The 11,878-nt window shown below is 40.6% G+C and overlaps 1 protein-coding gene across 1 annotated transcript; it reads left to right on the forward strand.

Annotated features, from left to right (window-relative positions):
• Nucleotides 1–212: 212 nt before the first annotated feature.
• ptcd3 (pentatricopeptide repeat domain 3) lies at nucleotides 213–11,825 on the forward strand. Its single transcript, XM_063189798.1, has 24 exons — nucleotides 213–304; nucleotides 546–598; nucleotides 694–733; nucleotides 851–896; nucleotides 1,011–1,079; nucleotides 1,174–1,278; nucleotides 2,638–2,761; nucleotides 3,554–3,666; nucleotides 4,144–4,220; nucleotides 4,561–4,648; nucleotides 4,945–5,005; nucleotides 5,085–5,167; nucleotides 6,107–6,251; nucleotides 6,586–6,636; nucleotides 7,780–7,869; nucleotides 8,052–8,080; nucleotides 8,196–8,302; nucleotides 8,693–8,771; nucleotides 9,385–9,475; nucleotides 10,153–10,235; nucleotides 10,577–10,725; nucleotides 10,932–10,973; nucleotides 11,255–11,413; nucleotides 11,681–11,825. The coding sequence occupies exons 1-24, from the start codon at nucleotides 216–218 to the stop codon at nucleotides 11,724–11,726; spliced, it is 2,019 nt and encodes a 672-aa protein (XP_063045868.1). The 5' UTR covers nucleotides 213–215; the 3' UTR covers nucleotides 11,727–11,825.
• Nucleotides 11,826–11,878: the final 53 nt, after the last annotated feature.

Here is an 11,878-nt window from a genome sequence, read left to right on the forward strand (position 1 = left end):
GAAACCATGTGACATGATGATACATAATTGAGAAGCGTATTTACCTTTGAAGTCCATAAACAACACAATAGCTTAGAGACAACGCTATACAATGTCAACAAATCAGCATAAAACTCGAGCCAGTCTCTTCATTAGAGCAAATTCCCGGTGAAAAACTCCCCTTTGAAAACTTAGTAGTATCGTCCTTACCCAGAGTGCATTTCGTAACTGTCAAAATGGCGACCTCCGGTGTTCACGCAGGGCGTCATGTTTACCAAAAGACCTTAATATTTCTTAATAATTTTGAGCGAATATGTCATCGCAGGTAAGCAATTATAAAGTCAATTCAATTTCAGCACTCCGTCGCTGTTGTGTCATAATTTATATTTGCTTGGTAAGGCAAGAGGACAGCAAAAACACAAGTGTATGAATTGGAGGTCATGGTATTTTCATGGTTGCAGTTTGGCTTTGAGAACATTTTGAATGGTAAAATTAATATTGTAGGTGTCACATGTCTTAGTGTTCAATAGCACTTTGTGGATTCTTAAATATGTCTTCGTGTTTAGGAGTTTTGCATGGACCGCATCTGCTTGGCAGAAGGCTGCAGTGGCATCGGGTGGTATGTGTCTCCCACTCTCATCCTGTCAGTTTGGAATCATGCATGCTAGAATGTCCTGTCATTTATTTACTGACTGTGGTTTCGTCTTTTTGCAGGATCCTCAGAAGAAATCGTCATACCTAAAAAGAAAACATGGTACGTGTAAATGTACAACATGGCCATGCATACTTTGGCAATGCATACAATATTCAATATACTGAATGTGTGTTGGAAATCATGTTGCAAAACTCAGTGACCTAATTTTTGCTGTAGGAATAAAGATGCGGTTTTGCAGGCGCTTACAGCTACAGTGAAAAGGGTACGTAGAGGCATACTGAAGGATATTTGTTCCCTTATTACAATGTCATAAAGCAATAACACACCATCATTTTTGCGTACTTCTATTTTCCCTGATGCCATTTCCTCTCCTCAGGACCATACAGCATCAAATTACATGTTCCAAGATGACCCATATCTCATACCAAGGACTTCAGGAGAATATGTAAGACGTTTTCCATATAAAATGTTGCATTATAATGTATAAATATTGTTATGCACTATAAAATCAATAATTTATGTGTTTGTGCATCTTCCAGAAATTATATTCCCTCTCCCAAGAGTCTGGCAGAGCCGCAGCCAAATACTTCATCGATACGTACCCTAAGTTTTTCCAGAAGGATTTTGCTGAGCCACATATTCCTGTGAGTACCCTCAGCAGCTTATTACACAACTTTTAACCATTTTACATACGAAAGACACTTACCAGTCTATTAACAAGTCATAAACCTTACTTTTTTGCAAGTCTGTGAAGATTCTCATTCATTCATCCACTAGCCTGGCAGGACAGACTGTAGCAAGATATAATAGTCTTGACTCACACCATAGGCACATTCTAAGCCCATTCCAATGGCTTGCTACACAGATTCAAAACTAGACTGCAATTAGAGGACAGAGCCAGGCTAGATTCATGGTCCAGCTATGATCATCATTTATGGTGCGAGGCTAGATCAACCCACCAGGCAAAAAAAACCCATATTCTTCTATTAGGGATTTGTTCTAGTTTATGAGTGTACCAGGTCATCTTAGTCAAAGTGTTAAATTGTTATTTGCATTTCACATGATATCAGACACTTTGGGGGATGAGCAACACATATTTTAATTAAACATACCGCACAAATACACCTACCGCGACAAGAGCGTGGCGAGCGACGGAAGTAATTGACTTTGTATTGAGTCGCGCGACACAAGCGATTCTGGAGACTAGAGGCGATTTGCGCGACGAGGGCGACAGTTTGAAGTTGAAATCCTTTCAACTCTCTATGACGCGGTTCGGCGACCAGCCGCGACAGCCAATGACTGTATAGAGGTCAGTGACCACAGCCAATGGGAATGTTTGAATGCTTTGCCTTCTGCTTGTAACGGACATACTGTAGTCGCTTCAATCGCATGTATCGCTCTGTCGCTTGAATCGCATCACCTCTGGTCTATTCGTGCGGTAAGTGTGCCTTTATGGTGGGAAAGTAGAACCCCAGAACTGCATTTGCATGAATCTGACAACAAGATAAAAGGAGAAACAGAAAGTCTCAAATAAGAGGGGACTATGCATTCTTCCATGAGTATGTCAGTCAATTTAAGTCACACAGAGATGTTTTTCATGTTGTTTTGAAAGCTCTTCTCTGGCTCCACATATTACACATACAGCATGGGAAACAACATTTGTACGGGTATGAATCATGATCTGTTAAAATATTAAATTATTATAAATATTTAAGTAGTAATAGAGTAGTGTTGGAGAAGAGTACCCCACCTGACACTCCAACCAAAATGCTAATGTTTAGTTGGGCAGTGTGTCAGGTGGAATACTCCTGCCATCTCCTCTCTTCTCCCCAACACTACTCTATTACTACTTTACTACTCATTTTGTTTGTTTTGTTTGTCACATTTTGTTTTTCCTTCAGGGTTAATAAAGTCTCTCTCTCTTTCTCTCTCTCTCTCTCTCTCTCTCTCTCTCTCTCTCTCTCTCTCTCTCTCTCTCTCTCTCTCTCTCTCTCCCCCCCCAGTGTCTGATGCCAGAGAACCTGCAGCTGCAGATCGAGGAGGTGTCTGAGGCGGCCCTGGGGGAGCGCATCCAGCTCCGGAAGGTTAAGGCTGCAGTGGATATGTACGACCAGCTGATGCAGTCAGGTATGGGGAGTTGAGCATTCACTAACAGTTATGCTTTTGTAACGGATGGCAACTTGCAAAGGAGCCTCCCTCCCGAAGCGTCACGCAGATACGGTAGTGCTGAGCTAACGGCCTAGATTAGTGTTTCTAAAATGGGGGCTTTACAGTCCTGCCGGGGGCGTTGGGGAGCCTTTGTAGGGGGGTGTAGAGAAGGATACAGCTTAGAGGGCAGGTGCTCTGTTGCCATTGGGCGGCATTAGTCTATTTTATTTTGTAATACTAAAGGGGGCAGAGCCATCTAATAACAGAGTTGCGCAAACCGGGGACCAGGAAGTTGGTTGGTGATGTGATTTGCGATGATTAAAATGTTTCTTAACAGTAAACTTCTGTTCGTTGGAAACTAACACAGAACCATCACATACCAAACAAAGATTAAGTACAAACAAATTACATTATCTTTACCACATTTTCTGTGTTCTACGGCCACCTCCTGGAACTAAGTAACTTCTAATAGAACTAAAGTCAATGGGGATTTCCATGTTAACGCTCCGTGAGGCTCCATGAGAGCCGCCATTGCTGTGGAAAGATTGGTCCATAGAGGTCTATGGGAGTGGCGTAACTCTGATATTAGATGGCTCTGGAAGGGGGCATTGACAGGCTTATGATGAGGTCAAGGGGGTGTTTGTTCAAAAAATGTTGAGAACCACTGGCCTAGACCTTTTAGCTCAGTGATACATCATGCTATATATTAGCTTATGTTTTTCATTACTTTATGATTTAACAGCACTCACGTCAAGTTTAACCTTACTGCAGGTGCAGCCTTGTCACTGGATGTCACCAATGACCTGTTGGACCTGATATGTCTCTATGGCGACCAGGACCCAAAGCAGGATGACAACAGTCCAGAGCAAAGCACAGAGGAAGTGGTATGTCACACTGACAAAACAGTTTGTAACACTCTCTTTTTCATTCGCCATCAGAGTATACAGAGTACTATTAAGGATACCAACAGTACTTAATAGATGAATACCTTACTCTGACTACGCTCCCTGAAAATAAAAACACTTTGTATTGCTTATGTAATTTCTAATGGTGTAAGCCATGTATTCTGGGGGACCTTCATATCATATTTCATATGAAAAAGTACAACACCCTTTCCAATGATGATAGTCACATATCCCTGATACCAGCGAATACCCACCTACCTTGACTAAGAAATGTTATGTGGGAAACACTGGCTTTGAACTATAGATGCACACAGCCATGGTGACTGGTTCAGATCTAGCTTGTGATTAGGACGTATGCACCACGTGTGCAATTACTAACCAGTCTTAAACACGACCATAATGTTTGCAAAAAAACTCAATGTCTGATTATTTACAGTATGTCTGTGTTGTTTGCAGGAGGAGGCTCAGGATGATGCTAAGAAGGGGAGGCCGAGACTACGCAGAGCATCTGATATCATTAGGGTTACCTGGAAGTAAGCATTATTCAGTTTGCATTAGTTGCAGTTTATGTTTCAATTTCAATATACTAAATATCAATTTTAGCTTGTTTTCAGAATATTTTGTGTCATTATTGTCTTATTGTATACCTATGTAACTTAACTTGATCTACTTATTACCTTGTATGTAACAGCTCTTAGACACAGAGAGCCTTCTCTGTTATTATTCTCCGCCACATTAAATTATGATTTCGACCTTGTGTGAACACGCATACACGTGATACTTTTTGTTTAGATTACCTTAAATCTTCATTCAAGCGATGAGGATACTTCTGTTCAGTATCCCTGTGAATTGAAATTGTGTGTCTATCTGCAGAGAGAACAATAACGCTGAGAGGATCTTCAACCTCATGCCAGAGCGGGACAGCAGGTCATATGGTGCACTGATTCAAGGCATGGTCAGGGTATGTTCAACAGCAATATTCTCTCTTCTGACAAAATGTATTACTATTCTTACTAGTCTTCTGTCAAAGGGGGTCAATGAGATAACATGCCATACCGTTAACCCGGCGACGCACTTTCAATCCGAGGTCCTTTGCCTATCCTTCCCGCTCCTCTCTCCCACTCGATTCCTGGCGCTCTTTCACTGTCATGTCTGAAATAAATGCATAAAAGCCCAAAATGTCTCTATATTCCTCTCTTCTGTCAATGTCTATAGTGTTAAGACTAACTGTTACTCTTTGGGATTTTGTTTCTCCAGCATGAAGCTTTCGCAAAGGCATTCAGCACTTACGTTGACTTGCTAAATAATCGATTGACAGGTGAGTGTGTTTCTCTCTTTTTTTGCATGTTAATTGTCCGCTCAATGGAAGATAACATGAGGTGATTCTTTTCTTTCAGCTGACGTTAACACCTTCAACGCACTTATTTCTGCTGCCCCTGATGTCCATGAAAAGTATGCTGAGAGATGGGAGCAGATTCTGGTACGTCCAATACCTTTGTTGTCTTCTCACTTCATAATAGCGGATGATTCCCGACCTGTATGGCAGTCTGAGGATAGATGTCACCACTCTGCATTGTATTGTAACAAATTACTTTATTTTAAAAAGTTAATGCAAATTAATGTTATACAAGTGGAATGCTCATAAACAGTTAGATTTTTCTCAAATATTTCATAAATGCTGTTCATCCTTTTTGGATATGGATATATCAGATCCTTAAAGGGACTCTGTGTGAGATTTTTTGTTGTTTATTTCCAGAATTCATACTGCCAATTCACAAATGTTACCTCTGTCATGAATAGTTACCACCACCATCAAAGTCTAGGTATTCATTATGACTGGGAAAACTGCACCTTTCATACATGAAAAGTGGGATCTTCTCCATTGTTCGCCATTTTGAATGTCCAGAAATAGACATTTTTAGCTGCAAAAATTACTGTACTTGGACCATACTAGAAAATATTTGTTTATTACTTAGTAAACAAATTTGGCAATAGGCTGCCCAGTTTCAATAAGCAGCATAGTTGCAGTAGTTTTGACCATTTCCTGCACAGTGTACCTTTAAAACTAATTGGAATATAAGCAGAATATAAACTGCTAAGCAGTGACACAAAAAAACACTAAATATCAAATGCTATTGATGTAAAAATTGGGAGTAAAACTAAGTTCTGTCCAATGGCTAATGTCAGAACCTCATTTAAAGTGTTTTTTTATCATTTTTTTTTTATCTTGTGGTCAAACAAAGAAAGCGAGCCTCCATGATAGGACGTTGGCTCTATGTGTGTGTACATGACATGCGTGTCCAAAGATTTCAGCTGCAATCAACCAGACTTTTATTTGAGCTTGAATGGTGTTTCACTCCTCAGCCAAGAAGCTTCATTAGTTCTGGATGTAAATGTGTGTATGTGTGATGCACTGTAGGACCTGTTGAAGCACATGGCGGATCAGAAGGTGAGGCCCAACCTGCTGACCTTCAACGCAGTGCTGAAGGCCCTGAGGAGGTGTGGCCCCGTAGCCAGGTCACAGGCACTCCTCGTCTTCGGAGAGATGACCGCCCTCGGCATCGGTCAGTACACAAACGAGGCCACCAGCCTTTTATTATTTAATGTGGGAGAATGATTGTTGTATGTGACATTTTAAAATGCAGTAAAATTAAGTTTAAGAGTCACGTTGTAAAACGGGCCTAATCTATACCACAATATGTATATTCAAGTTAAGAACTTTTTCCACAATTTCCTTTCTATTTTTTCATTGCTCTGTTTTTGTTTTTTGTCTCAACATGTTGTAAAACAAGACTGATCATTACCTCAAAAATGTATTAAAAAAACTTTTCATGATTTTTTTAAATATGCTTTGCACTTCTCTTTGTCTGATCTCTTCTTCTGTGTTCTCTTCCTCAGAACCAAGTTTGGCTACTTATAACCATATCCTGGCCATCTATACTAGACCAGGTATGTATGAATCCACTGTCAACGACGATAGATACATGGATGCATAGATAGTTATATTAGCAAATAACATTTGTTTCCGTTTGTTTAAAGGGACACTGTGTGAGATTTTTAGTTATTTATTTCCAGGATTCATGCTGCCCATTCACTAATGTTACCTTTTTCATTAATACTGACCACCACCATCAAATTCTAAGTATTCGTTATGACTGGAAAAATTGCACTTTTCATACATGAAAAGGGGGATCTTCTCCATGGTCCGCCATTTTGAATTTCCAAAAATAGCCATTTTTAGCTGCAAAAATGACTGTACTTGGATCCTACTAGAACCTATTTGTTTATTACTTAGTATACTTTCATGTAAAGATCAAATTTGGCAATAGGCAGCCCAGTTTCAATGAGCAGCATAGTTGCAGTACCTTTTTTGACCATTTCCTGCACAGTGTACCTTTTAAAAGCATCTAGGTAATTAAATGCCACTCAGACAAATGCAACGTGACAGCTTGCAATGTCAGCAGCATATACAATAGCTGCAGATTGTGTTCACCTGTGAAGACAAATATCCCGCACCAGACCCACCAATACGAAGAGTTACATCGTTGCAGTAGGTTCCTGCTGTGAGAAAGGGCAGGGAAATTAGTCCATATATGGTCAAGCATGGCTGATCACCCGGTTTTGTGCAGCCTTCAAAAGGCTCCGTACATAGCGTTTGTTTCCATTGAATATCACTGAGGACTCTGAGAGGAATTGGTAAAGTAACCGTTTTTGTGCATTTTTAAAGCACACAATTTCAACGGACTGTGTATTTACTTGACCTTAAATGGACATTTGTTTCAGGACAGAACAGCCAACTTTGTAGAATGAATACATGTAACCTAGAATTGGTACATGTAACACAAATGTATGGCAGAGATGGGTTTACGCAGAACCTTTGAGGTTTGTATTAAACCTCATGACGAGAGATTGAAGCATAGGACAACACTTTTCTATCTACGGCTCTGTCCCACACACCACAACGAAGGTGTAGGGGACACTTGGCATGACCTTTGTTGCATCCAACACACCTGTTCAAATTGAGGTGTGCAAAACCTTTCTATGGTGAGATGTGTTTGTTGATGACTGATGAACATTTTCTCTCTCTCTCAGTAACATCTAACCAAGGGAACACTGGAATGCTACAGGATGTCCTGAATAGAATTTCTGGAAGTAGCTTCGAGCCGCATGACCCTGATGATGGTGAGATTAGCATTTTTGTTACTTAATACGTTATCTGTTTCAGTGATGTTTGGACAATACTCTTTGGTACTTTCTTTGCATGCAAGTAGTGGTACATACATGTACATGATGCATTCATAAACCATTTGTAACCCCCTGCCCTCCAGGCAAAATCTAACAACCTGTCTTTCTTTCCTCCACAGTGTTGTTTTTCCTCAACGCCATGAGAATTGTAAGTGTTGTTCTTGAAGGCAGTGCCAAATGTTCACAGCATGTTGCTAGAAATCTACAGTGCCATGTGTGAAGGGGGCCGGATAAGTGAACCGTAATGTCTCTTGTGTCCACAGTGCCTGGAGCATAAGGACTTGGAGCAGGCCTACAGGCTTCACAGCCTGGCGCAGCAAGGCGACAACTGGAAGCTGCTTGGGGATGCATTCCAACAGAACCTATACTAGTGAGTTCAAGAATGTTGTCTGGCCTTGGCCTTAGCTCAAATGGCTGAGGCACTCTACTGTTACACCGGGGACCCGGGTTCGATTCTGACCCGAGGTCATTTCCCGATCCACCCCCATCTCTCTCTCTCCCAACCATTTTCTGTCATCTATTCACTGGTAGTATGAAATAAATACATAAAAGCCCCCAATATACTAACAAAAAAGTATACTATGTATGATCTGACACATCCTGTACTTAAAAGATTTTTTCATGCCAGTATGTAGATATCATTTTTCAGGTGAATTTGCATCTTCTGGTAAAATATCCAGAGGTTACCATTATCTTTTAGTGTGTTCATCAAGTAGTACTTTTGTTGTTAATAATACTTTTATTTTGCTAATTTTTACAGTGGTAGATTTTTCAACTTGCTGTGCATGATGGAGAATATCGATGTGGTCCTGAAATGGTACAAGGAGTTGGTACCATCAGTAAGTGGACATACCTGTACACTATACATAAATGAAAATGCATGGAATAAAAAGTGCTGTAAGATCATGGCCACTTGAGATGGGCAGAATTTAAGGTCTTCAAATATTTTAAAGGAATGTTGTGAAATTTGCATTTCCATTTATGACTATATAATCTTAAAGGGACACTGTGTGAGATTTTTAGTTATTTATTTCCAGAATTCATGCTGCCCATTCACTAATGTTACCTTTTTCATGAATACTTACCACCACCATCAAATTCTAAGTATTCATTATGACTGGAAAAATGGCACTTTTCATACTTTAAAACGGGGATCTTCTGCATGGTTCGCCATTTTGAATTTCCAAAAATAGCCATTTTTAGCTGCAAAAAGGACTGTACTTAGACTATAGTAGAAAATATTTGTTTATTACTTAGTAAACTTTCATGTAAAGATCAAATTTGGCAATAGGCAGCCCAGTTTCAATGAGCAGCATAGTTGCAGTACCTTTTTCCTGCACAGTGTCCCTTTAAATGGCATTTTATGACAAATTATTTACAAAATACTTACCATAGATTACTGTTGTGTAGTACAATGTATGGCCATTCACATGATGTCTTTATTTTGTTCAGGTGTATTTCCCAAACTCTCAAGGAATGCGAGACCTGCTCCAAGCACTTGACACAGACGGCAGACTGGATCTCGTGCCCCAGATATGGAAGGGTAAGTTGACTAGAGCATTTTAACACTGCCATGGAGTGCTGGGAGTGTTAACCCTCTGAGTAACTGATAGCAGAGAATGGCGAAAGGTATTTTGAGAGGGTTGTTTCTGCCTCTCTGTGTAACCTGGACATGGAGCATTAAACTTGTTATAAGTGAAGAGAATAAGCAATAGAGCAGGGGTTACCAACATTTTTCCAACTTGGGAGCCCACTTGAAATGTTCAGACATGGCTGGGGCCCATCTCTGGACCAATGAACAATACAATTCAAATTAATAGTCCACAGCAACACAGCAAGAAATGTTTTTTTTAGATTGATAGAAAATGATTTCAGAGCCCACTTGTGCCTCTTTTTTCTGGTAGGCCTTCAGCTCGACACAGCGCAACTCAGCCACCACTTTTTGCTTTTGAAATAGGGACAGCCCAGCTCAATCATAGAGCAAAAAGTGGCGGATGAGTAGCGCTGTGTCGAGCTGTAGGCCTACCAGAAAACTGGCAGTGGAAAAGAGGCATTGGAATACCTTTATAGCCTACCAGTGGGCCCCAGCCTACAGCTGGAGAAACACTGCAATAGAGTGATGTCTCTGCTGTGTCTGATGCACCCATAGCCAGTCAACCACAACTATCCCTGCATTGTAACGTGCCTATGATTGAAACTAGCCTCTGTTGTCTGGCCCAGATGTGAAGCAGATGGCTCTGGACAGGGTGGACCTGGTGGAGGAGATGCTGTCCCTCATGGCCAGAGAGAAACACAGCCCCGAGGTGAGATGGCATGGCGGAAGGAATCAATTGCAGCTGTGTGAAAAGTACAAGATAACATACTTTTTAAAAAACTAACAAGGCCAAAGAAGGCAATTGGTTATTTGAGAGACATTTTCAGTAAAAGTGGACATTTTAAATTACAAAATGGCTCTGACCTCTTTATGTTGACGTAAATGGTCTAAAGCAGTGGATTCCAAAAATAGCCTGCTGGGCCCTCCTTTTAGACCTAATATTTCTGCGGCCCCTAGTTTGAGAACCACTGATCTAAAAGCATTGTAAAAACATTGCTGGTAATATAAATAACAGTAGATAAATTGTGCTTCTCTTTCCCTGAATCAAAGGTTCACCAAGCCTTTGCAGTGTGTGCCCTGGACATGAAGAAGCGCTTTGTTCCGGGCATATCCAACAAGCCAGCGCTGGAGTGGACAGCCAACTCCCTGGGCAATGTCACGGCCATCATGCTAGCAGCCCAGAAGAGACCACTGGCCTGGTGAGGGAAATAATGTCTGTCTGTGCCACATGTGGACCAAATTCCAAATCTGGATAATATCCATATTATGTCAAAGTCCTAATGTATTTTATATCTACGTGATGTTTTAGAAAATGTAGTTCCTCTGCTGAAACGTGTAATATTAGGTTGCTTGATTTCATATGGTGTGACTGCATTGATGTCATCTTCATTCTTTTTCACATTAGGGAGATGATGCAACTCTTCAAAGCCAACAACAGAGTTCCAAGGTAAGAACAGTGGTATTGCCAAGCAACTATTAAGACTTTCTGGAGAATTGTGTTGGAGTTAAAATATACAGACAAAAATCATTTTCTCATTTCTAATGGGATAAAGTCACCTTAAAGTTGTTGCGGCTAGGCTGACAGCAGGGAAATTTTATTTTCTCCATGGAGTCATGGTATCAACGAAGCAAAGGCCATTCACGAGCACAGGTTGAGGACAGGAGTTAGTTAGGATCATGGAGTATACCCCTTATCTGATGTCGGTCCTGCCTCTTGTGTGTATCCAGTGATGCACTGATGCAGGAGTTCCTGTCCAGTATAAAGGAGGCGCAGGACTCCCAGCAGGCTGTGGAGCTGGTGCAGCTGTCTGCAGGCTTCTGCCTCCCCACCATCCCAAAACTCATCGAGAAGGTGCAGCAGGAGTTTGAACTCACCAAGGAACAGAAGTAAGCCAACCACGTTTTTCCCTTTTATTTATTTTTGGTTGTACTAATTGTGCTTGCAGTCCTTAAATGTGCCATTTGCACCAGAGCTTGATACTCTCCTGTTCAGTATAATAACCACTTTGTTCTGGTTCAGAATTAATTAAATGTTTTTCTTTTAAGTTTTCTCTAATTCTGTTTAACATTTGAAATTGGTGTACCTGCTGTAAAACCCGTCAGAATTCCCAATGCATCAGTTAATTTCTCAAACTGGGGACTTGTCTTTTGCAGGGAGGCTCTTTCATCGCTGGAATCTTCATCTGATGATGCCATGTGAAGAACCTTGTTGTCGTCCAGTTACTTCAAATTCAATGTTGTCTTGTCTCTTACTGTTGTTCCTTGAGTGCTTTATAATAAAACCAATTCATTAATGCCATTCAAATGACTCTTGCTTGTTTTACCACAGTATTCTTTTAAAGATTTTTTTCA

Source organism: Engraulis encrasicolus, chromosome 23 (genome assembly GCF_034702125.1).
Source record: "Engraulis encrasicolus isolate BLACKSEA-1 chromosome 23, IST_EnEncr_1.0, whole genome shotgun sequence".
Lineage (NCBI taxonomy): Eukaryota > Metazoa > Chordata > Actinopteri > Clupeiformes > Engraulidae > Engraulis > Engraulis encrasicolus.

What these genes read in the sequence shown, in the direction of transcription:
- ptcd3 (XM_063189798.1), top strand. Translation starts at nt 216, where the DNA reads ATGGCGACCTCCGGTGTTCACGCAGGGCGTCATGTTTACCAAAAGACC. An exon ending in AGAGATGGGAGCAGATTCTG is followed by an intron (nt 5,168 to 6,106) that starts GTACGTCCAATA and finishes GATGCACTGTAG; the next exon opens with GACCTGTTGAAGCACATGGC. An exon ending in TCCTCAACGCCATGAGAATT is followed by an intron (nt 8,081 to 8,195) that starts GTAAGTGTTGTT and finishes TTGTGTCCACAG; the next exon opens with TGCCTGGAGCATAAGGACTT.